This window comes from Falco naumanni, chromosome 4, assembly GCF_017639655.2.
Source record: "Falco naumanni isolate bFalNau1 chromosome 4, bFalNau1.pat, whole genome shotgun sequence".
Taxonomy (NCBI): Eukaryota; Metazoa; Chordata; class Aves; order Falconiformes; family Falconidae; genus Falco; species Falco naumanni.
Genome location: NC_054057.1, coordinates 75,680,610 through 75,706,446, shown reverse-complemented (window position 1 = coordinate 75,706,446; position 25,837 = coordinate 75,680,610). Strand labels below are relative to the sequence as shown.

The window sequence follows — 25,837 nt, the reverse complement described above, 5'->3', positions numbered from 1 at the left end:
CTAGAGACAATGGGATGGGGACAGCTTCATATCAATGATCATCTGTGATGCCTGTGTCAGGAAAAGTGGGAGGGATATCCAAGAAGAGCTCAAAGTGGAAGGATTTCAGATGAAATGTGGGAGGGAATAGATTAGAGCACATCTCTTAAGATGTCTGATATCTAGAAAGCATGGCATGGGACAGGATTGAGGATCTGCAGGTGATGCTATGTGAGCAACTCCACACCCCCACCTCACTCACACAGCCAGCGCCACCTGCTCAGCTCCAAAACACCACCCTGTACTTTCAGAGAATAAATTAAATCCCTTCTTCCCAGGATGAAAAGGAAATTCAAAGCTATTTGCTGCCTTTGAGGCCTGAAAGGCAAAATAATTCTGTTGGAGAACGCCACGCAAGTGTGGAGAGGGCTGGCTGCCCACTCGCACGGCCCTGCAGGGGTTGTGGGGCACTGGGAGCTATCACAACACAGGCACAACCGGAGGGAAGGAGGTGGGAGGACCCTGCCGAGCCCCTCTCTACTTTTGTCTCACCAGTTCTCAACCCTGCACATAATCAGCTGCGTGGGGCAGACTGCTATTTGCTTGAGAAACAACCATCTTTTTCCCTAAATTCCCCCTGAAAAAATAAATCAAGACATAGCTCCAAGGTGGAATTAACACAAAAACCAAAAGTGATCAAGAGCTCTGTACAATTTGGGGTACAGGGAGTGCGAAAGACTCGTGTTTTCTTGAGGACTGAGACTAAGGAGAATGGGGCTGCAGCCTGGCAGGGGTGGGAAGCAGAGCCCCCAGCCTCCTCCTCTCCCGGGGCTTTAACTTGGCCATCATCCCAGCTCCTGGCGGAGCTGCTGCAGAGCACCCTTTCTGCAAATGAGGAAATTTCCTGGGGCCCAAGGCCACACTGCCATGCTGTCCCATGCCAGACCACGCAGCGCCCTTCCCACCGCTGCCAGCCACACTCGGGGCACGGTAAGCGGGACCGCACAGCTCCTGGCGAGACGGAAGGCAGCAGGGCACTGTGGTCCATCGCCAGCGGCTGTCAGGCTCTCTTCAGGATGATTAACAGGCCTTAATGAAAAGCTAAGCCAGTCCTGTGCCTCAGGAAAGCAGCTCACGCTTAATAACCCAGCCAACAAGCTTTGCACTGATCTGAAGAAAGAAAGGAAGACTGCCAAGGGACAGAGGAAGAGAGAGGAACTCTGGCAACTCCCGGCATCCCTGGAGCTCAGCCTGTGGTCAGATCAGGGCACGGTAATCAAGCCACCACAGCTACACTATTAATGTCACCTGGCAGCAAGGGGAAAGGCAAGGATGGAGGTTCCTCCCAGAGCCAATGCCACCAACTAGCTAGCCCTGCTATCTCTCTGCATGCTTGAGCAGCTCCTTTGGCAACAGGAGATCAGAAGACAGAGGGCAAACCTGAATGTCCTCTCTTCTGCCTCAGGTACCACATCTGCAACCCCTCCAAAGAACACTGATCCCAGAGGAGGATCTCAATGCACAGAGCAGAAGCCCAGGGCAATGTCCCAGATGAACCGGGCATTCGAATTTGCACACACATGCACATACTCTTTCCACTGAGTCCATGGCTCCACAGGCAACTTTCAAGCACACTCACATTCATTGTCAGGTGCTGGAAAAAAACATGCACAAAGGCTTAGTGCAGCCTGCTGCACTGCAGCCACGTCCCTCCATGCTTTACTGACCTGGGGTGAAGCAGGGCCAAGGGCTTGCTTGGTCAGCTTGGCCAGTCCATGGTCCAGCATGGAGAGCAGAGGCTTCGGACAGCAAACTCCACCAATCTCACAGATGGCTCCAGCCTTCCCTGCTCCTAGATCATCCGCACCTTCTCCAGCTCTGTTCCCCTTCCTAGGTTATGCCAGGTCAAGCAGATGAATGCAAGACTGCACAAAATTTGCTGCTGCATCAGCTGTGGTTTTGGGAGCCTGTTGCCATGCTGCAGCCAGCAGGCTCTGCTCTCCTTGCAGGCTCAGGGGGAGGAAGAACAAGCAGGGAGAAGCCGCCTCAGGTGCTGTTCAGACTCAGGGCAAATGAACCAGCATCTCCTCCACGCCATAGGAGGAAGCAATTTATTCTGACAAACAGTGAAAGCCTGCAGCGGGGTTGGCCCTTTCTGTCAAAGCTGGTGTACCATACAGAGGCTTACGTGCTGGAGCAGGGAGGGGAGGGTACTGGCAGTCAAGTGATATACGCATCACTCACGGAGAGAGATGATCAGCAACTCAGAAGAACCAGGCTGCAAAAGATAACTGCCTACCCACCAGGGATCCCAGTGCAGGCAAGCACTGTGCCTGCTAGCCAGCCATCACTGCTTGTCCTCCACACCTGGGGCTGCCAGCAAGCAGCAGGAGCTCAGCACAGCCCTTGGACACACACCACAGCACCTCTCAGTGCACCCCTCTCTAGAGGGTTCATGTCGCAAGTCTTCAGCCTTGAAAGGGGTTGAACGCTTGGGCACAAGTACCTCTGGGATCAGACACAGTGTTAAGGAGCACCCAGCAATGTGGCACAGGTGGGATGTTCATATTTGCATCTTGAGCTTGTAAGTGAAGTTCAAGTTGGCCGTGGAGAGCTCACAGCCAGGGAGGCCAGGAAATGTAAGCTCTTAACTTGTAGAGAACCTCTAACACAAAGGATCTGAGATGCCAGGTATCTGCATAAGCCAAGAGAGAACAGGCAGCAGCACAGAAACTCCCTCTTGAAGCAAAGTAATTCCAGTGTCCATTTGGTCTCCAGCAAATGCACAGATATGGCTGTATCCTCTTTAACTTGCAACACCTGCCTGGCTGCCAGATCCCTTCTTTCCACAAAGCAACTGGAGAGGTTCTGGACAGAACTGGGAATGAATTCCCCACTGCAGCCTCAGAAACACCATCAGTGCCTGAAAAAACTAAGAGTTCACACCTGTACACACTTCTCTGTATGTATCTGTGCAGCCCTGTGCCTGCAGTAGGCAGCAGTATCTCGGAGAGCCTTGGATTCTCCTTCCATGGGGCCTGTTACCTAGATATCTAGACACCTGTTAGCTAGACATCTAGACAGCAACCAAGGCACTGACAGACCACTAAGTCTAAGATGAGTCCAGAAACCAAATGTGAATTTCTCAAGTCCTGGCAACGCTCCTTTACCATACTCTATACTTGATAGCATAATGATTTCCAAACATTTGGGTCAACCCAGACCTCCTCTTGGCGAGCAGTGATAACCACGTGTGGGAGCGCACACTTGCTTGCATCCCACAATAGGAAGCAGCTGGAGTCACGTCTGAGCACTGCCAATGGCAAGATGAAAGACTTTCAGACACTTCTCTTTTTCTGCTGACAACATCTTTACGGGCTCTTCTCCCCACTCTCCACTACAGATATGGCTCCTTTAACTGCTGATTTCCCACAGGTGAAGTTCCAGATGTTCCTGGGAGGCTTTTCCAACTTTATTTATTCTATTTAAATAACGAGGGCATATGGTTTATTACAGCTATTCAAGGGTTTGTCTATGTATATGGGGGTAAGCTTAAGAGAACAAAACATGAATCTAAGCCTGGAATTTGCAGAGCTACCAGGACCTCTGAGCACCTAGACACCAGCACCTGGCCACAGAAGAGCAGAGAACTACCTCTGTCTGCAAACAACAGACCAAGGGCTGTGAATGAGTTTCTAGCTCCTCACCTACATCACACCAGGTCCTTCAGTGCTAGCAAGGAGATTTATACCAGCCCAGGAGACCATCAGGACTCCTGTTCCCCTTCTAGAACAGCTGCTGCCCCCTGAGCAGGATGAAGGTCCAATCTCTGGGACAAGGCCAGAGCCAGAGGATCTAACGGGGAGCAGAAGCAGCTATACAAAGCCCTTGGAAGCAGGGAATTCATGCTGAATCAAGCTGTGCCTGCTCGCTCTACAACCAGGGGAGCTCTGGCTAAGACAGACTCAGCACGCCCAGCACTGCCAGCATGCAAGCACAGAGGCAGGCGGGCAGCGAGCTCCGTGCCCCAGGATACCTAGGAAGCCCCTCAGGGGTTTGTGCAACAGCGTTTATAGAAAGGGGCTCCGTTACCCCCACACTAACACATCATGGCAGGCTCTGGGCATGAGCTGGGCTAGCCCAACTGAAAAAAGATATCCTGCAACACATCAGCCCAGCTTCTCTTGGGGGAGGAAAGGATCCCAACAGGGAAAGCTGTCCCAGAAGCCTGCTGGCATGTCCTTCACCCCAGCTACAGAAGCAGCAGCTGTGGTACCACTGGAGGACCTCAGAGACCTGGGAGATCCTTCAGTAAGTCTTGGTCACCTCTCTCCAGGTCCCATTTGAAACAGGCCCTGGAGAAGGGGAGCACGGGCTGCTCTTTGAAGGAGGATCTAAGCATGGAGACACAGCAAGATAAGGAGCCTTTCAGCACTACGAACCTGAGACAGCGGGAAGGAAAGAAAGCACTGATGGGGCTGATTTCTACGGTTACATTTGACAATAAAGACTTACCTGCTCTCAGCAGGGAGGGGAGGAGGCCAGGCAAGGAACAAGAAACAGAACTCATTAAGCTGCTCTCTCATCTGAGAAGCAGGGACAGCTTCAGCAAGGAGGGTGGACTCTTGGGAGCAAAGGACACTTGATTCCCCTCCATTTAGCTACCCACGCCTGAGGTATGCTTGAACAATCACTTCAAAAGCAACGCTTGCAGAGGAAAGCAAGCTGGATGAAGAGGAAGCTCTACTTGGTTTTGTTTCTCTGTCTTTAAGCCAATTAAGGAATTTGTTTTTAAGTGAGGGTCTGTAGTCTGCCTCAAAAGAGCCTGCGCTCCCTGGAGAACACAGCAGGGCAAGGGCGAGGCGGCCATCTGGAGTCAGAGCCCTGCATTCCCTAGACGCCACAGGCACCACTGGCCCCACGCTTCTCCTCTGCAAAAATCCCAGCTACTCCAACCCCCCAGAACCTCCCTGCTTCTAACACACCTCTGCAGCAGATGTCTTTCCCCTTTGCACCTTGGTTTTCTCACTAGTACGTCACACACGAAGCCAGTCTTGTCGACATCGGGCAGCCCTATCCTTGCATCTCTCAACACTTGTCCAGTGTTTCAGGAGCCCAGCACGGAAAATGCCTTTGAAGCTTCACAGCTGGCCAAGAAGAGGCTAAGACAAAGACATGGTCTGTACTTTTAGTCTGGTCTCATAGTACCTGGCCTCGGCACAAGGTGGTCAAGCTCCAGCATGGTGGGGAGGGGGCTACAAACACAGGTGGAGCACACATCCAAGGGGACAGTACAGGCAGCTGGGAGACATGTTTGCCAGGACAAACGGCTCCTGGCGTGGGACTGTGTAGATAGATCCCTTGCACGAACTACATGGCAAAGGTTTTGCCCTGTACATACCAAAGGCTATTTTCTGCCATTCTTCCCAGCACAGCCAGTACAGGATACATGCATCCTGCATCAGAAAACAAAAGCACCTCGTGTGCAGGCTAGTTTGGAAGTACAGGTACATTTGCCTGGATGAAGACCACCCTCCACCACCTTTAAGAACAGGGAACAACTTTAGATGTCACACACCCAAACGATGGCAGTTGCGACTTATGCTAGCATCACCCCTATCCCATGCGTGAGGCTGTCTCACACCACTTTCCAACGCACCAGGTGTTAGTACTGGAGGCTGGGGTGGGAGAAATCCTGTTTCCCAGGACCAGAGAGATGTGGGACTAAGGCCTAACATGCTATGGGCTGGAAAGAGCCAGGAAAACCCAATGGGACTATATACCAGGCACACTTTGGATTCACCCATAGCCCCTTACTCCCAGTGCAACTCCCCTCTCATGTGGGGAGGCTGGAAGAGGAGACTTACTGGTGGCTGCCAACCTGAATTGCTGCTCAGCGAAATTTTATGTTGCAATTTGTAGTGCTGTTAAAATAAAATTGGTAGAGTAGTGGGGGAAGAGAAAGAGAGAACAAAAAAGAGGGGAAGGAGGGAGAATGGATCAGGAGCAACAGCACAGCTCCAAAGCGGTCTGCTCCCATCTCTCACATCTCCACTGAACAAATCACCCTGCATTTCCAGCTGCTGTGCTCCAGCCTTCAGTTCTTGCAATGCTAAAGCCTGGGCTCAGTTCACTGGGGGGCACACGCAGGATACAGTTAATAGCAATCTGTCCATCTCCACAGCAGCTAAAGTGTCAGACTCAAATACAGCAGGCAGAGAATACCAAGAGAGGTCCAGGGCATCTACAGGCTGGTGGCTGCTTGTAGCACTTCCACACTGCAGCCACCAAGGCTCCAGAGGCCAGAAGGGATACCCCCACCCCAAATTCACCCCCTGCCTTCTATCTTCTCATTCCAGCACTGGTTAAATACCATTCCCACCCGCCGAGGTCACAGGTGAGCTAAATTATCCCCTGTACCTCCAGAGGCTTGCCAGCTCTGCACACTAGATCTGCAGGACAAAGGCTGAAGTCATGGATCGATATCCCTGCATGTGCCAAGAGCCACAGGATTCCCCCACTGAGACCCACGCTGACGCCTCCTCTGAGGAGAAGGCGAGGAAAGGTCAGAGCGCCTTACAGCTCTCAAGGAATCCTGGCTCTGCTCTGCAAGGCTGGATGCTGACACATGACCTTCAAAAAATCAAAAGCAAAATCTCTTCAGTGAACTTTAACAGAACAGTTTCCTCTTGACATCACGGAAACTCACCCCACCCTAAGCCAGTCCCGTACTGCTGAAACCATGGAGGAAACTCAGAATTACATCCAAGGAGACTTTGGCCTTTCACCACGTCAGCATTCCTGCTCTTCGCAGAAAGAGCCAGGCCAGCCTCGAGAATTCACACGTCATTGCAGAAACCACCACAGGCCAATTTAACAAGAGGCCAAAATATCAATCCCACACTGACCAGACAGGCATCAGTGAGCTCTTGAGCCCCATTACTGAAGTACCTTTTTGTGGTGCTCCAGCCAGCAACTCCTTGCAAGGGAGATGGGAGTAGACGGGATCCTGTGCACAGGCTGAGGCCCACCAACAACGATGGACATGTCTGCACATGTGCAGCTAGCTCACCTATAAAGGCCACTTGCTTCTCTTTCTCATGTGCCTGAACTTCAGAGTAGGCAATTATCAGCAGTTACCAAGAAGCTCAGTGGGATAAAACACGCTGATCTTACTGTGGCTTGCCTGTGAATGCTTCCTCTTGCACAGCCTACTCGTCATTTTCATTTCCTTGTGTTGATGGCTTCTAAGACAGTCCCGGGCCAACCTTCAGTACCAGCGGGCACAAACAAAATACCCCTGGATGGGCAGCACAGACCCGCACCTGTGTCCTCTGTGGCACAGCACCCAGTGCAGACGGCAAGATGGGCTCCTTCAGCATGTCGTGACCCCCACCAGCCTACGGCCCTCCCCTGCACCTTGCTGCCCACCGGCACAGAGGGAAATGTGGCAGCCAACAGTGCCTTCAGGTCACCTAGGGCAGTTGCCATGTCACAGGAGATCACCCACCAGAATACCATCAACAAACCAAGGAGCTCCAGAAGGACCCAAGAGCATTGCACCACATCAGAAGCCCACCACCCCATCAAAAAATGGATCAACGCAGGAACCCACACTTGGCCTCAGATTCATTTTGGCGTCACTGTGCACTTTGAAAACAGTGGCCGTTTCGTTTCTCTGGCTTCTCAGAGACAGCAAGGAGGGTTGGATGGGTTATGTGGAGCTGGAAGGGCCAGGAGCAGAGCAGAATGCTGTGCTGGGGCAGGCTGAGCCACACGACCACCCAGCACCCCAACCTGCTCCTTCTGTTCATGCCCCATGCTCTAGAGCTACTGCCACCTTAAGTGAGCCAGCAACACATCTGGCCAACTCCTCAAGCAGTCAGGCAAGCAGTAATTACCAGGGAAGCCCTTAGAAGTTATACTGTACCCTGGAGGCCTCAGGACTCGGTAATTCAGACTGTGGTACTGTTTACTGCCTCGTAAAGATGACACATACTTAAGTTAGTGCTTTGACAGCTGGAATCTAGAAGATGCTCCTGAGTGGAGCACGTGCAATTAACTGTCGCGTGTCCATGCCACAGAAGCACAGTGCCATCACAGCAGTCCAGCAGAGACCACACTGAGGCTCCTCTAACAGCTCAGCATCCCTTCCCTGCAGCAGCACACAGCGCTTCCTACCACGGAGGCAACTCCCGCTCTCATTTAAAGCTCCTGACCATCTTCAAGTCACACACACACTCACAAACAGCTCTTGGGTAACCTCAGCACACACGCTCCTCAAGGACAACCTGAAGGACATCACTGTCATCCTATAGACATGGGACAGAGAGGAGAGAAAGAGCGCGCGTGCCCTGCCTGCGGCAGACAAATGCTGCACAAGACAGATGGGCCTTGTCAGCTGCTGTGCCCTCCCCACCACGTCACCACCAACAGCAGTCCCTCCAACAGCCATCACACACACACACACCGAGCCAGCCAGGGGCTGCAGTGCCCACACCAGCATGCCCAGAAGACACAAAGCATATAAACATTTGCTGTAGGAAAACATAACCCAAGAAAAATAGGCCATTGTGCCAAGCTTTGCTGGGAGATTCTCTAGAGGATCTGTAAAGCAATGATGTGACCAACACGTCACTGTGCGCGCCGTGGAGGCTGCTGGGCAGGACAGCAGCAGCGTCAGTGATCAGTCCATTCTGTGCCACAGCCTGCAACCAGGCAGCTCCTGCAAAAATTTTTTTCCCACATTTCAGAAGCACCAAGTTCCCATTTGTCCCTCCCCACAGACAGACACAACTGCTGTGGGGTAAGGCGGCAGAAGCCTCAGCTCCTCAGCAGGGAAGGTTTAAAGAGGAACCATTTGCTGCAGTTGGTGGCACAGGTCTGCTGGGATGTCCCAGTGCTGCATGGGGCACATGCCAGCCAGCACCAGGGCTCCAAACAAAAGGAGGAGACCCTTCCTGGTGTAGCCAAGGAATCAGGGGGAAAAATACATATACATAGATAAAATCAGGTTTTCAAGAAGACAAAAGATCCTGCTTGTGCCAACCTTCTCTCCAAGTCACAGCTGGGAACGCTACTGAAAAAGCCAGGGGTACAGACACCCTGTCCTCTCCCTGCCAAAAGGTGGCAAGAGCCAGCGTCCCAGCACCTCCTTCTGCTCTAGAGAATCTGCCACGCTCCAAATGCAGGAGCCCAGCTCCATGTAACTACAAGCCCCAGCATGCAATACCACCCTGAGCACTGGGAGCGGCAGGGCTTGAACCCAGGTGTCTGGAGACAAAGCTGAGCTCTGTACTGCTCTGGGCAAGGGCAGGCGAGGCCCCTCCAGCTCCCAGCAAGCTGCCAACTTGGCAGCCTTCAAGCACCTGCAGCCCAAACTCTCATCCTCACCCCATGCACCGCCCTGACTCTCCTGCTGATTGTCCCACTGCCGTCCAGAAGGGCTGCGGGCTGCCTTCACACTTCACTTCCAAGTTTCCTTCTGGTTTGAATGTCCTGCTGCAGCCTCATAAATGCCATCTGTAACACAGAAGCAGCTTCTTTCTCTTCAGATCAGTTCTTCACACCTCCTCACAGTGACCTTCAGCACCTACCCCTCGCAGGGATTCAGTGATGCTTGTGGGCATGGATGCTGTGAGATGCTCTGGCTGGCACAGGCTGTCGGCTGCAATACTGGTGCCTTGCCAGCACCAGGCAGAGCGAGACGCATGGGAAGGGACCCAATTCAAATAAAAGCCCAGGGCACTTCGTTAAGGAGTGCAGCTGATAAGGCACAGCTACCTGGGCGGGTTGTGGATCCCTGGGCAGGAACAGGCAGATGCAGCCCCAGCTTGCCAAAAGCAAACAGCATCCAACCACAGCTTATCTTTCCTCTCCGTGTGCCCTGAACAACTGCCCTTGTTTGCTGTAGCCCCGCACCGGGGAGGGGGGGGCCTGTTTCATCCGAGGGAACAAAGGCCTGCAGAGGGTTTGCTCTGTACACACTCCCCTCCGTCTCCTCCACGCACAAGCATCAGTCTCCAGCCTGGATGGGATCAACGCAGCCTTTCAGTGCCAGGGCCGGCCTGAGGCCAGACGCTTGTGCTGGGGGGTGGAGGTGGATGAAGGGAGGCTGCAGCTCTGTGTGTCTTTCCCTCTCCATTTCTGAGTCACATTAGTCAAGAGACCCGAGCCCAGAGCCACCGGTGTCAAAACTGATTAAGTTACTGGTTTGAGAAATCTAGCGTGTGCCTTTTGCAGCAACAAGTACCTGTTTTTTGGATAATTTTGGAGGAAAGCAATGAGCTCTGGAATGAACCCAGGGAAGAGCTGGCCGCTTGGCAGCACTAAACAGCTCAGAGGGGAAGGGAGCTCCCTGTCCACCCCACAGGCAGGAAGCAGGAGGCTGCTCTTCCCTTCACGCTCCCTCTCACAAGCCCAAGACAGCAGGAACATGAAGTTAATGCAGGCCCATCTCCCACCAGGACAGATGCCACAGCATTAGGTGGATGTGGTTTCCACCCTAGCTCTTTTGCATGACTTTGGGAGAAGAAGAAATAACCTTCCCACATACCCTTTCCTACATTTTCTCCTTCCTCGCAGCAGCTCAGCCAGGCTCCTGAGCTTCCTGCTGTCATTGCATCCATCCATCAGCTCCTTCTGGAAGACTGAGACTGCTTCACGGCTCTGGGCTACATGCGTGACACCTCTCAGGGGGGCAAACAATTTGCCATGAAACACTAGACCAAGCTCCTGCCTCTGCAGCCAAAAAAAGCCAAGTGAGCAATGCAGCAAAGTTATTCTGGAAAAAAAAAAATAATCCCTGCTCTGGCACCTTTTACTATTCCCTATTCTTAAAAAATAAGACACCTCAAAAAAGTCACCACCTACCAATCCCTCTCCCACCCTAACCCCAACATACCTGCATATGGAAACACACCTGCTCCAAACAGATTACCAAAGGGCTCTTCCAGGCCCTCTGACCACACACTGCCGCAGCACAGAGTACAAGAAGCCACTTCCTTCACAGCACAATCGACAATCGCACCTCCAGGATCTCTTCCCGAAAGAGATGAAGAGGGCAGGACAGTGCATCTACGCACAACCAAAGCTGGCTGCTGACCTCCTTCCTGCAGTGCAGGATCCTGACTGTGCCAAGGCAAAATTACTCCAACACCTGCACTTGGAAAAGGACCTGAACCTACTTCCCTGGAGCAAGAGTGCTCAGCTACCACAGTCTGGAGCGTCCCAAAACCAGATAAAGGTGCTGCTTCCCCCTCTTAAGGTTGGCACTATCAAAGGGACAGGTCCACTGTGCTCTCCATGCTGTGACAGCAACACTCAGGCAAGGGGTTCAGGTATTCCTGCTCAGATTTTAACCAACCCTGCTGCCTAAGATGAGGACATGTGCCCCAAATGACCCTCTGCCCCAGCTTTTGCCCTCTCTGCAGAGAGGGTAAGCGGGCAGGATAGCTCTCTTACCTGCACTTGTGGGAAACGGAGATGGGGAAGGTTGGGAGGCAGATGGGGAGCAAAGGGAGAATTTGGGTTTTTATTAAGAACTTCGGTCTCCGCTATTCTGTGCCATCCTCCAAGTTCTTTATGGCTCCAGAGCTATAAATAGCCTCAATTTAAACAACTAAGAGGCGCTGTGAGTGAGCAGACTGCTGGAGCAGCCAGCATGGAAAGCGGATCGGCAGGACTGGAAGCCTCAGGCAGATGAAACAGCATATCACAAAGCCAACTCCTTGGCACTGCACACTTTCTTGAGCAAGACACTATTCCAGCTGCCACGTGGTGCTTTGGTGAGAACTGGCAAGCAAACAGTTACAAGCCCAATGTTCCCAACAAGCAGGTATCCACAACAACCTGCAGCATCATTACTCTACCAAATCCCAGCTAAGCTTCGATGCCACAACTTCCAGAGGGAGCACAGCAGCACAGGGATGCACCCACCTCACTGCAACACCTGGGGAACACAAGCTCCACTCAAGTGTGATGAACAGGCATCTCCTGAATATCAAAGCTGATGTTAGTACCCTTGCAGTTTGGAAGAGTGGTCTCTTTTTCCCTCCTCATCCCTCCTCTGTGGCTATAGTCAGAGCAGATTTTGGTTATCCCCAGCTACACATGTCTCTTGTCCTTTGCACAGAGGCTTGGCAGGGGAGTTGGACCAGGTGGACCCCGGAGGTACCTTCCAATCTCAACCAGTCTGTGATTCTTGCAAGGTGCAAAACTAACTCTCCAAGCGCACCCGAATCCAAAAAGGTTGCTGATAAATATCAGGGACTTGTGCCTGCCCCAGCCCTGTTGGGGTAACTGTACTCCAAAAAGCACGGACGCTGGCCTGCTGAAGCTGACAGACCTCCTGAGGCTGCTGCCTGACCTGAAGACCAATGACAGAGAACAAAATCAGGGAAAACCTGCAGAGTCACCTTTATCAGTAGCTTTACCAGTAGCTTTTCTTCCCAGACATCTCACCTCTCCTCTGGGCCTTGGTTTCCCCAACAAGAAACACATCCTCCAGACGCTGGTTCTGTTTATGCTGCACTGGGAGGTGAGGTGCCACCACACAGGAGGGTGGGAAGGAGCTGCACACAACTGCATTCCCCCTCCATAAGGCTCCCTGCCACTTGTCAGTATGCCAGTGACCCTTTATTCATCTCCAGCAGCCTCAAGATGGCTCAGAGCCTCTGAAACAGGACTGTGTGATGCTATCCCAGCAGTTCTCACTTGCTGATTTTCATGTATTTAAGCCACGGGGTTCACAAACACCAAGGTCACAGATGCCTTGCTCTGGGTTCCTCTCCAGAAGTAAGTAGTGCTTCTGGGGAGCAGGGAGGGTGGTACAGGGAGAGTGGTACAGCAAGTGCCCTCCCACTAGCTGCCTACAACATAAGCAGGTCTTCTCACTTCCCTCTAAAAGCAGAGGAATTCATATATTTTTAGCAATTACAAAAAAAAAAAAAAAAAAAAAGTCTGTTCCTCCCTCCACAGTCACTGAGGCCCAGAGGTATTCCATTCTGAAGAGGCTTTTATAGACAAATACAAAGCCTTTGCAGAATGCTGGGGGAACCCCCAGAAAATGCATATGCTCTGGAAAATGAAGGAGCTCAGAGAGCTTCAGCCAAACCAAGTGGTGGGCAGAGACACTTAGATTCAACTGCACAGATCTTGCAACACTTTTCCCAAATGCCTCTCCTGGGCAGAGCGAACTTGAGCAGTTCTCAGTTCTCAACAGGACACTGTTGTCCCTCTTTACGAATCCTGGGGAACAGTGACTAGGTGAACAGAAACACTCTTTTAAATCTCATCTGGGAGACAGTTCATGCCCTAATTCCCTCTCAATACCTTACAGATGTGGAAGGATGCATGGTGGAGAGGTGCCACCACCACTACCAGCAGCAGCAGAAGCCACCACAAGCCCATGGCTCCCAAACCGTTCAACAGTAGGCACAGTAACAGAGCTATGTCCCACTGCCAGCACCCAGCCTTGTGGCACTGCACCACGCTGCTCCCAGCTTCATGAAGGGTTTGGCCATGATGGGTCTGCAGGTTTAGCTGAACGCCCTCACCCAACAACAGCCCAGGCCAAACACCTTTAAGTATATGAGCAGGGGGAAACCCAAGGGGACTTTTAACTAAGCCAGAATTTGCCTGGCTACACACAGCTACACGGATGTATTTAAAAACATCATCTTTGCCCTAAGCAGAGATTTCAGCAATAAGACTCCTCTAACTAACACGTATATAACACTTGGCACCTCTAGTCTTTAAGTAATTATGTCCCCCTGGCATGCTGGGGAAGGCAGGGACATGCCCCCTGTTTACAAGGTGGGAAGTTGACACATAGAAAGAGACTGCGCAGTCTGGTCCAGAAGAGACCAGGGACTCAAATTTGGATGTCACAAGTCTATTCTTTCTACCATTAAGGCACTTTTTTCCTCCCTCCTGTCTTCAGCAGACAGGGAACTCCAGACCACCAGCCTCATTCAGCCAACAGGAGACAACACAGCCTCCTCCCAGCTTCTAAAATCTGGAAAGCCAAACAGCACTGATATCTTCCCTTATTTCCACCCCACCGTGACAGAAGCCTCCCCTAACTCCCCCACCAAGTACAGACCAAAGTCACTCATGAAGTACTCGTTTTCCTGCCAAGGAAGGTCTGCGTTCATCCCAGAGACAGACCCGAGCAGGTTTGGCTTGGCTCTGTGCTGCTCTACAGCAGCCAAAGCATTATCAGCTCTGAAGGTGGCCACAGGCCCGGACAGAACATCAGCAGGAAAAGCAAAGTCTATCCCAGAACTCCTGTCCAGCCTCAAATTGACTCCCCAGTACTCCACCTCCTTCCTGTGCTAGAGGTCTCCAGGGATGCAGACACTCAGAGGCAGGTCTACCTACCCTGACTCGTTCTATTGACTGACTTATTTCTTTAAAAAATTGTATTTATCTGTTCCTCTCTGGAAAACAATCATCCACTGCTGCTTCACCCTGTTGTCACACCCGTCTCGCCATGGGAACTGCGGGCACTTTGATGCCTGACAGCCCGGCTGAACTCAGCAGGTCTTTTGAACCCACTTCCATAATCACTGCCTAAAGCAAGTTCTTCCCACGCAATTCACTGCTCAGTGGATCACGGCCAGTGATTTTCCTGTCTCCAGAAACCGTGCGGCACTTAACTGGGATGAGTTCTCTTCCCCCTTTAGCAGCGGAAATACATAATTATCAGAAGAACCACTCCTGTCCTAACAGGACACCGGCCTTCTCTGCACCCAGACCGGCAGTTCCTGTTCTTGCCAACATCCGTTCCACCATGAAGGTTGGTTGTTCAGGAAATTTATTTCCACATGTCAAGATTCCACTTCGTTTCTCGAGCTCCTCCAAGCTACAGGCTTTGAATCATGAGCAGTCTCAGCTGGCACACACAAGGCCACAGCAACACCACCTCTTCAGTGCCCAGTGCCAGCTTTGCAATGAAAGCTCCTCAATCTCGGTGCTGGCTGTGCATGGTCATACTGGCGCAATTCATCTGTGAGCTGTCGACACCTTCCCCAGCGCTTCAAGGCAACAGAGGAAAAAGAAAAAACAGCAGTCCTGAAGGAATAATCCTGCAGGAGGGACCCAGATCTGTTTGCAGGATCGCTCTAAATTAGAGGGAACAAACCTACACAGCACAGATCGCCGACCAGAACTGTGGGCCAGCCACAAAGGTTGGTGTGCACAGCAATAGGTGCTGGGAACCACACGAAACAGCCTTTTTAAAGGCCTCTTGGGCATTTCTAGGAACTCAAGTCCATGATTGAGAGCAAAGACAAGAGCTAATTGGTTTCACGCTGTTACCAGCTCAACAAGGAAACCCAAGACAGGGCTACAAAGGAGCAAAGCATGATGTCGCTTGCCTCTGAGCCTCCTGGAGTCACGCACCAGACCCCAGGAAGCGCATTCCAGGACTGGCAGCAGCAGAAAGGCAAGAAAACCAGGGCTACACAACAGATACTACATGACCATCACAGCACACGCCTCCAGTGGAAAGCCACAACAGCTTGGGGACACTCAGAAGCAAGCAGCTATTCCTAAAAGACTGGAAGCTCCAGACAGACTCAAGCAAGTACGAACACTCAACCAGGCTGGAGTCTACGCAAAGCAGGCATTAGGCAAAGGCTCAAATGCTATTAGCACAAAATGCGGCAGCCTCTGCAGCCAAGCCCCCAGGCAGAGGATTTTTAGATGCTTTTGACATACCTCTCAACCTGTCAAGAGACTGAATGCAGGACACCAGCCTTCCAACGTAAAAAAAAAATTCCTCACTGCAAGTGGCTGACAGGGAAGGGGCAGAGGAAAGGACTCTGCTACACATTTGAGGTGCTGATTTCATCGAGGAGGGACAGAAATTGAGGGTTAGAAACATGAGCTCTTTTTTAGAGTAATCTTGTTCTGGAATGGTTTGTTACCCTGGATCTGGTATTCAAAAGCATTTCACTGCTTTTGCAGGAAAACAGCTTCTCTTGCTCTTTTGAGCTCAAACTCTTGCTCCTTATTGCCACTCAGTCACAATCCTCCCTCTGTGATACCTACAGTGTAGTTGAGAGGTCAAAACAGAAGAGAGGCCACATGAACATGGCAAACTTGTTAAAGGAACTGAGATCCCATTCCCAGGCAGCCACCTTCACAATTTAGGTGAGTGAGGGAGAGCTGGGACGAGTCCTGCAGTCTATTCTGCGGGAGACATCAGCAGCTCTGTAGAAAGGACATGGCTTGGCATCGCTCAAATCTGTGGAAATTTGGCTCTTGCTTTCACAAGGAATCAAACTGAGCCTCCGAATGAGAGGACCAGACACCCAACAGGATGCAAAGCAACTTATCTCCCAAATGCACTGCCCCAGATTCAAGCTGAGAGGTAAGCAGGTAAGCAGGCTCCTTCCCCTCCTCCTTACCTTCGCACCCGGTGGTGTAAATGCTGGTGCTGCCGCGTTATAAGGGCACTTTCCCAAACAGGGCCATTGTGACTACTCCTATACCAGCTCACGGCTGGGTGCCCCGGGTAGGGTGCACTAGTGAAGCCATGGTCCGACTCCGTCTCTGCAGCCAGCGATGAGGCAGAGCTCCCCATGGTTCCCCCCTACCCAGGCCACGCCGAGATTTATCCTAGGTTAGGTCCAAGCCAGTGGCGTGGGCAGTTCGGGTGGAATAGGCGAGGCGCTGTGGCATGGGCTGCTGCAAAGATCCCAACACACTGGAGAAAGGAAGGTCGCTTCTGATCAAGAGTTGGGAGAAAAAAAAAAAAGAAAAAAAAAAGAGAGAAAGGGGAAAAAAAAGAGGAAAGAAAAAGAGAGAAAGATAAGGTATGATTTGAGCAACCACCCTTCAGTTTTAGAAGCCTTAGAAGCCTATTAATGCATGCTCTGCCCAGGCTCCCCATCCCAGCGCTCACTGGGATTGGAAGGGCTGTTTCACTGAATCCCCCTTTTGCTGCCTGGGAGTGGGGAGTACAGGGGCTCTAAAATAGGCTGCCCCCAGTTAAGTGCCAGGAGTTCCCAGGCACAGGGAAGCAGCCCGACTAGCAGAGGAAAGCACACCAGAGCCCTTGCCACCACGGTAAAGCAGCAGAAAAGGGAACAAGCAAGCCTCACTTAGAGCCCAAACCAGCAGCCCTTGGGATTCACAGGCACAAAAAAGGTTATTTGCAAAGCTCTGGGCTCTAGCTGGCATGCGAGGTTTGTAGTTACCTCAGCTACAAGGAGTACAACTTGACAGCTCGTACGCAGTGAAGGTATTTTATTTTTCTTGCATGTAAAATAAAACATCCTGCTTTTCCTGTTGCCCACTAACACCACAGTAAGGCTGAAAACAGACTTGGGTATCTGCACAAGCATGTGTTCTGTGACTATTTCACACACTGCAATGAAATACTTCCAGCTCAAGCCAATTTTTAGCTGATACTGAGCATGCCCCTACCCACAGAAGCAGACTGGGGGCTTTGACTGGTTTTCCTTTTCTCACCCTCCCTTTCCTACTTTTTCAAATTAATTATGTGGATGCTCAAAGAATTAAAATAGGGAAACATTTTGTGTCCTCTAGTATTCAAAGAATTTTAAACGTACACATCTCTCCTTAAAGGAAAAAGGCACGGCAATCTGGATGCATGTCAGGAGGAACAGATCAAGGGAACATTTAACAGAGCAAAATAGAAGAAACGAGGAAGAAGAAAAAATTAGCACAGCTGAGCTTATTCAATTACCCACCAGAATTTATAGAGATGAATGAACTATAGAAAGACCTTTGCGAAGAAACTACTCTGTGACATAAAAAGGCCAAAATGAAGACTCCTAAAATACAGTTTTTTCAATCCCAGAATTGATCTAAAGGATCAAGAAAGGCCTTGATACAGACTCTCAAATGTGGCAACTCAAGGAGCAGGTGCAGTTTTGCTACAAGCTTAATACCAGAATGTGCCTGCGTTAGACCATTAGCTGGAGAACGTTAACTGCTCTGCCACGGTCTCTTCTCTGTAACCTGCAAAGTCTGGACTAACAAAATAAAACTGAAATAACCTGCAAGAACCCAGCTTTCCCTATCTCAATTTCCTTGTTTTAATTGGTCTGCCTAACTGTTAAGCATCAGCCAACACATCTCCATGCTTTGCTTCTCGCTACTACCTGCCCAACAGCAAGATTTCACTGATTTTTGCAGATCCAGCCAAAGTGGATCCCTGGCGCTTCCCCTCTCATTTCCTGCTATTCAAGCAGTTAATTTGTAACAAATCTGATTTTCTGGCTAAATGAAAGCCATGTGATGTGAGGGGAAGAGTATTTCCAAGTATCATCAGCTGAAGTGTAGCTGGAGACATCCGTTGTCCCACACCTGCAGCGTCTCCGGCTTTTCTGCCGCAGTCCTCAGCGGCTGCCCCATCCCAAGCACCCTACATGCTCCAACAGCAGCACAGGCGCAGGGGATGACACTAAGAGATGTGCTAGAAGAACAAACTCTGTCGCTCACCTCAAGACATGGGTTCTACCACAACAAAGTAAATAAATAAAGGCAGGATGGGTAGAAACACAGCCCTACACAGTTCACCGCAGGCTGAGCAAAACAGAAGGCAGGATGCTCAGTCAATTGATAGCCTTTCCCCCTGCCTCAAACAGAGCTAAACTGCCAAATAAAGCAATTCCACAGGCTAGTTTGAGACCACTTCCTTAGCTGACTCTCAAGCTGGAAAAGCAGAACCCTTTGCTTCTTCCTCCTACACACAGAAACACCAGTTTTGGCTCACCACAACAGGCGAGAGACATGCCTGCTGCCCGCATCGCTGCTGCCTCCCAACGTGTTGCTGGTGTCTTGGCCCATCCTCCTCTGCCAGGTCTGCACCAGGGAGCGGGAGCAGGCAGCTCAACACAAGCGTTCCGCACGGAGAGGAGAGGCTGGGAGTCCTGCTTTAAAGTGGTGTGGTAAAAACCCATGGAGGGTGGAGCTGGGGAGAGGAAGGGATCTATAAATAGGTGGAGGATAACCTAGCTAAGTCGTGGTGATCTCCAAGACTGTCTGGTCTAAGTGGGCTGCTAGGCTGCAAGTGCTGCATGAAATCGGATTTCTCCAGGCAAAGCAGTAAATCCTTTTCTTCAGGGTCACCCCTCAGGCCAGGTAAGAGCAGCCAATGAAGAACATTTAGGGGGGAACATCAGCCCAAGGAGGGGAGAGGGCAAACCTGTTCAAAACCAGGAGTGGCAGCATTACAGCTCAATGCAAAGCATGTACGTGCTCGCCACACTGAGCCAGAAAACGCCTTTGGCCAACACTAAGCAAATGAAGAGCCTGCAAGAAGTACAGGTGAGAATGAAAACTACACTCTAGCAAGGGAAAGGGTCAATTAAAGAAGCCTACAAAGAAGAAAGCCTCTCTGGAAGCACTCACATTATTTTTGAGGAACTTCTCCCACTGGGCAGGGAGATGCCCCAAGAGATGCCCTGCAGGCACACTGAACAGGGAGTCTTCAGCCGCAGAAGGGAAGCAAACTGCGAAGAGCTCCTCTGCCTTGGCAGGAGGGAGTAGGATTTTCCTTCTAATTAATAAAGCACTGCTTCCACCTATCTAATCAGGAGAGGAAGCAACAATGTGAACAGATTGAAGTGTCCTGGGAAGAGTGGATCTCACCCATGAAAATTAACAGTTAAGCGCCTTAACAAGATGCTGAGTTTGGATTTTGGGGTTTTGTCCCTTGCAGCTGCAATAATTACCAGGTTTCAACTGATGCTGTTTAACTACTCCCAAAATACTGCTTCCAAAATAAAACTAGATTTGACCTTCCCACCCTCAGGCCACTCACTCCCACTTACCCTGATCTGTTGCACGTGGTGCAGACCCTTCATCAAATTGCCCCACCAGCACCCAGAAGCAGCAGGCACCTACAGTGAATTCAGGACAGCAAAGCTTTCCCATGGAGGTTCCTCCTGCTGCCGGGACAGCAGAGCAGTCGCCTGGATGCTTCCAGATAAATCCTATTCCTCAACACCAGTCAGCGGTGCTGACCCTTTGGGCCCCAGCTCTTCTGTCACACCACCCAAAGCAAAGCAGGCAGGAAGGGTGGGGATCTGGGTCTGCCCAACCCCCTTTCCTTCCCTCCAGCTTCAAAGTAGGTTTTGGCTCTGAAGAGAGAAAAAAAAAAAAAAAAAAGAAAAAGGGAACTAGCTCACGTGTTTTAACGTATCTGGGAAGCTGCAGGATCAGCTTTTCCTAGGATCTTCCTAGGATCAGTCCCAGGCTCTTCCCTTTGGCATGCAGCAGGAAAAAAAGAGACAGAGGCCCCCGGAGCTGCTGCAGCTCACTGCGAAACAAGTGAGGCAGACACATCCCGGTTGGTCCCATGTGCAGAAGCCCCCTAATTGTGACAGGATACCCCACACACTCCTTTTCTTATTTATTCACCCACAGAGCACAAGCCAGCTCAGCTCCTGCCTGAATTCCCCGACCCCTCTTGGTTCTCAGCCTCCCAGCCTCATGGATAAGACTTTGTCACTTCATTAATTCCTCTGCTCCCCCACTCTGTAAGTAAAGTCACCTCTCAGCTACTCCCTTGCTCCAGACAAGATCCAGCAGTGAAAACACAGCCACCCTGCACACCAGACAGCTTGTCCGAGGCGGTGGGCCAGCAGCTGGCCCAGGAGAAGGCATACTATGTACCTGGGGGAAAAACATCCCTCAGAGCTGTGCCAAGGAAGCACCAGAGCAGGAAGCTTTCTTCTAGGACTGAAGCTGTGTGAACCTTCTCCCTCTGCTGCATGAACTCTCCTGTCTAGGGGCTGACTAAGATGGTCTGGGACCTGGTACCACCCTCAAAAGCAAAGGAGGAACTCTCTGCTGTCACATGCAACCTGCTGCTTGCAAGGAGAAATAAGGGTTCCTGAAGAGATTTGAATGCCAGTCCCCACACACAGCCCTGGCAGAAGCAGCCTTTTCGCCGGGGTCTGCAGGATCTGACTCACACATCCTTAAACACAAAGTAGTTCAGGGGCAGATGAGTGCCGCTGGAGGAGCTGTGGCTGACTTGGGCATCAAGCTGGAGGAGACTACTTCATATACATCATGAAGACATGGCCAACCCTTGGCCCTCTACCAATCTTTGCCACCATGCACAGCAGATCTCCCCACGAACCACCAAAGGAGGTACATGCTTATGGGGTCTGAGGTAAGCAGGGAACAGTGTGCAGGGATGGATAAGGTGCACAGCAGAAGATATGTCAGCATAAGGAGGTTATAAAGTCATACAGGAGGTCAGGCATGGGATAACTGAAGAAGGATGCAGAGTGGAGATCTGATGGCATGTCATGCCAACCAAGCAAGGAAAAGAAGCCCAAGCATTTGTGCGCATAGCAAGTGATGCACAGCTGAGCTCCCAGCCCCACAAGGCAGGGTGGCAGAACATGAGGACATGCAAAATGAGGTACCAGCACCAAGCAGAGTATGGCTTGTATTTACCAAGCTGAGACGACCCTGATAAAAGAAGTGAACCCAGGGGAGGAAGGGTGAACAGTCTCTTCCTCCACAAGGCTGGGGGGGAATGAGCAGGCAAGCAACTAGACATCCACCTCAGACAGATGCAGTATAGACTGAAATCCAAGATGCTAAACACGAACCCAATGAGAACTATACAGCTCAAGTCCAACAAGAGCTCCCGTGATCACCTATGGGACCCCTGTTGCAAAGCAACCAAGCAAGCTGGAATGCTCCAAGCTGAACAGGTGTCTTGCTGACAAGAAACAAAGTTTTGGTGCTCTTTCTTCCGGCTCCCACCTGCCAAACCAGCACTACAATGCAAACCTGAGTGCTGCAGTCTTGGCAGGAAATTAAGGTGTCAGCCAGTTCCAGTTCCTTGCAAATCTTCTGGCAGGGAGGGGTGGGAAGGTACCTCCAAGGACAGACTGAAGCATAGGTATAACAGGAAGGACAGGCCAGCAGTTGGCATGCTTGACTAGGACGTGGGAGGCTTTTTCAGCCCTCACGCTCTACCACAGAGCCTCCTGTGTGACTCGGGGCATAGACCTGTGACTCAGAGAGCACTGCCTTACCTCCCAGGGCCAAGAAGTCTTCAGGTTCGCAGGCACTACAATGACAGGCAGTACACAAGCACTGCAAATGGGAGGTGGGGGAAACTGGAGAGAGGGTGAAACTTACCCACCCAAATGTTTGTTACAGGGCAGCAGGGCTGAGAGAAGAGAGGAGAGTCAGATGTTCTGACCTTAGAGGAAGTCTAGGGGACTGGAAACTGCAAATAAGCTATTTTCCAGATCATGGTGAGAAACAAGACTGGTATGCTACTTGCGGAGATATCATTAGATGAAATTAGCTGCCTGCAAACAGATTTCCAGATGGACCATTCATGTCTAGTTAAGATAATTTAACCTGGAGTCCTAGATCAGAACAGGATCTCACACTTCATGCTACGCTTTAGCAAAGTCCAGAACAGCAGCATATCTTTCTGGCCACAGACATTAACATGCAAAGGCAAGCTCGAGGATCTTTACCTTCTTTCAGCTGCCTTGAAACTGGTTCTGGCCCAGCTTTAACACAGAAGAAACTCATGCACAGCAGCCGAGTTGGGCTGAGCTGCATTTAACACCCAGCACTGACTCTTCATAAGCATGCAGGCAGAGGAAGAGGTGTCCAAAGCCTGAAGTGAGAGATTGATAGGAAAAGCAGATTTATTGTAGAGCCAGCTTAGCCACAAAGCAACTAGCATCAAAGTCTGAAAAATGTTTCCTCTTTTCCCTTGCATGGGACACTGTAAACCAGTGACAAATCATCCAGTGAGCTACTGGAAATCTATCACGGTCACTCTGAGAGAAGGGATTATACAGATCTGAAAGGGCTATCAACATCTTAATTACAAGTTATAGGGAGAAAAAGAGGGAGAAGCATTGGGTAGGAAGGTTTCTTCAAAGTAAGGGTTAACTTCAAAACCCATTTCCATTGACAACTGAAGAGCAGGAAGGTCCTTTTCTGAGTAAGTATGAAAATGGCAACAAAGGCACTGCTGAAGAGTCTGAATGTACATACATGTTAAAACAAACCCAAACAAACAACCCACAACCAAATCTCTAAAACCCTAGTACTCCATTAAGTCAATTAACATTGCTTCAATGAAGTGGAACTAGACGCTTGTATCCTCCGGTTTACTCGCCAATTGTGGCTGACTTTTGAGTGCAGTGTTAACAAAAGCATGTGTGGGCTGGCATGGTTTGTCTCATTAGCAACATCGTGGTAATGCCACAGAAAGAAAGACAAGGGGAAGAAACAAAAACAAGACAAGCCACAGCATCTAATCTTGGGAAGCTTTACCAGCAGATCTGATTTCCAGATCTTTTCCTCCCCGTGTTTATAATCCTTGTAGCAGAGTTCTGTCATCTTACTCAGCCCACAGTCTGCCCCAACTACAAAACACACCAGGCTGAAAAATCACCTCGACAGACTGCCTGCTGAGACCAGTTGCATTATAAAAACAGGAAGCTTTTACTTGCCTGCTACCAATATGCTATAGATTTAATGGGAAGTAGCATAAGCAGGGATGCTTTGCAGGAAGAACACACACGGGACTCTTGCCAGCAAAAATGCATCTTGAGTAACACATGTGCTTTTAGTTTCCTCTTTTTTTCAGAAAGGTTTAACTACACTCTGGGTTACCCAGCAGCAATAAAACATTTTTCTTCCCCCTTTCTCACTTACAGCAGAGTGTTGATTGGTAAACAGCAGATCTTCCTGTCTGAGGCTGTGCCAGCCTGTGCAGAACAGAACTGTTGTTATTGCACATTCACAGCTAGAGATAAACATGAATAAGAGCCACAAGTAAGAGCCAGGCACTGGCTTTTCAATATATTGCTTTATCAGATTCACCTTGATTCAACTGTTTCTGACAACATCTCTCCCTCCTGAAGGGGCAAGATGGCACAAGTAGCAAGGACAAACATTAAAAAAGAAGACAGAAGTGACAGTAGCGCAAAAAGTGCTCTTCTGTACTAACATTCACAGACTGTGCAGCTCCGAACTCCACCTGCACTTAGAACGCTCAAAAGCACAACATGGAAATAAATGCGCTCAGCAAAACCAACCTCTCAAAAAGAAGCAATGGAAAAACAAAGTAGCTTTCAACACATTTCTCAGGACAAATCTGCATCAAGAGCCATGAATGCTGCAGGACATAAAGGTTACAGCAAACCAGGGAAGGAAAAAAATTTGCAAGTCATCTCTCATCTGCAAGATGACACTCTGCAATGGCACAAGTACCAGCCCAGGAAAACTGGATACTGGAAGTCAGAGGAGGGTTTCTAACCTTTCAAAGAGCAGAATCTCTGGACCAGCTGCTCCAGAAGCACTGGGGAAAAAAGCACAGAGTGAGTTCCAACAATTAGTTCCTGGACAAGTTCATAACCTGTACAAGATGACTGTCTTCACCAGTATGGAACTGGACTCTACGACCCATGAAGTTCCTCCCAGTCACTCAGCAAGCTGAATCCATAGACGGCCATAGGTGCCCAGCCACAGGACAAACATGAGGTCATACTCAAAAGGACATCAGGGATTGTATCTTCAGATCATGCTAAGCTGACAGATAAGCAGGTGAAGAGCTGGCCACTGCAGAAGGGAGGGGAAGAGAGTTGCACAAGCGGAGTCTCACAGCCAGTGAAAACCCAGGGCAGGGACTTGGAAAGCACAGTCCCAGAGACAGGAGGTAGAGGAGATGTCCCCTGCGCACACTGTCCCCAGACACTCCATCCACAGTTTTAATTCTAACACAGATTAGACAGACAGCAAATACATAATTTGTCCAGTCCACATCCAGCTGCATCCCTTGCTACAGACAGCTCCCAGTCTTCACTGCACTGCACTGTCTGGAGCAGCCCAGGCTCTTCACTCAAGGGCAGCAGTACCTGAGTGTCTCATTCTGCCATTTTTATGCAATTTGGCCTTTCCTGGCTTTAATCAAGCACCACGTCCCAGTTTTCAACCAGCTGGCCTAGATTTAAACCACCACATCTCTGGCTGCGCCTCAGGCAAACACAGAGGTAGGATAAGCCTGACAGACAACAGTGGCATTTGGTATTTCCATCACAAACAACCAGGGGATAAAAATCACTGCACAAGAACTGCACAAGAGGCTACCGCCTTCCCTGTGAGTACAGGGAACCAGGAGAGCACAGGGGAGGTGGGACAGCTAGAGTGAAACCCAGGGAGAGCAAGAAAATAGCTCCTCTTCTGACACAGCTCAGTGTGATAACCTAATGGAGAAGCATCACATTACTGCTTACCCCTCTCCACCTCCAGATTACACCTGCACTTTGTCCTGGGCCATCCTCAGAAACACACAAATCCTTCTGCACACCAATGTCATAGCCATGCCATTATTTCTGTTAGGAGATGATACTGTAACTGAAATTATATGACTGGAATAAATCTATATCACTTCAGTTGTACCAGGTGTTAACAGTGCCCGACACCACTACACTGCTCCCCTTTCCTCACCAGAGTAGCTATACTGGCTTACTGTCTCCGTCACAAATAGTTCCTCTTCAGCTACACCAATACAGCTGAAACTGTAGGATGTATATTCTGTTACACAACGCCTTAAGCAATATTTGCCCATGAGAGCAGTTATTTGAACAAATATAATGATCACATAAGGAAAATGCTGTACTCTCAGATGAGAGGGCTGAAACATAATGCAGATGCTCTGAGTAAGAAGCTGCCTTTGCTACAGCAAAGCCAGCCCTACCAGGCCATCCAGCATACCTCCCAGCACAGTGACGGAGCTGGCCTCTTAACCAAGACCAGCTGGCTGCCTTTGAACCCATGCTAACCCAAACAGGCAGATGGAGAGGAGATCATGTTACAG

General features: G+C 50.3%; 1 protein-coding gene across 16 annotated transcripts in view; it reads right to left on the bottom strand.

The window, feature by feature from the left end:
• The window catches only part of CAPN15 (calpain 15), a 60,689-nt gene that overhangs the window by 27,275 nt on the left and 7,577 nt on the right, over positions 1–25,837 (bottom strand). For 4 of the 16 annotated variants that reach the window (XM_040590634.1, XM_040590626.1, XM_040590639.1 and 1 more), the window contains exons 4-7: positions 24,278–24,319; positions 23,674–23,726; positions 22,476–22,621; positions 16,395–16,714 (exon numbers count right to left, since the gene is read on the bottom strand). The exons of 1 other annotated variant lie outside the window; for it this stretch is intronic. In XM_040590634.1, coding sequence (XP_040446568.1) covers positions 16,395–16,570 — 176 coding nt within the window. In that variant the 5' untranslated portion in view covers positions 16,571–16,714; positions 22,476–22,621; positions 23,674–23,726; positions 24,278–24,319. Of the gene's footprint in view, positions 1–16,394; positions 16,715–18,730; positions 18,964–19,790; positions 20,003–22,475; positions 22,622–23,673; positions 23,727–24,277; positions 24,320–25,837 lie in introns of those variants that run through there. 11 more of the 16 variants (XM_040590631.1, XM_040590629.1, XM_040590630.1 and 8 more) reach the window with 11 other exon arrangements.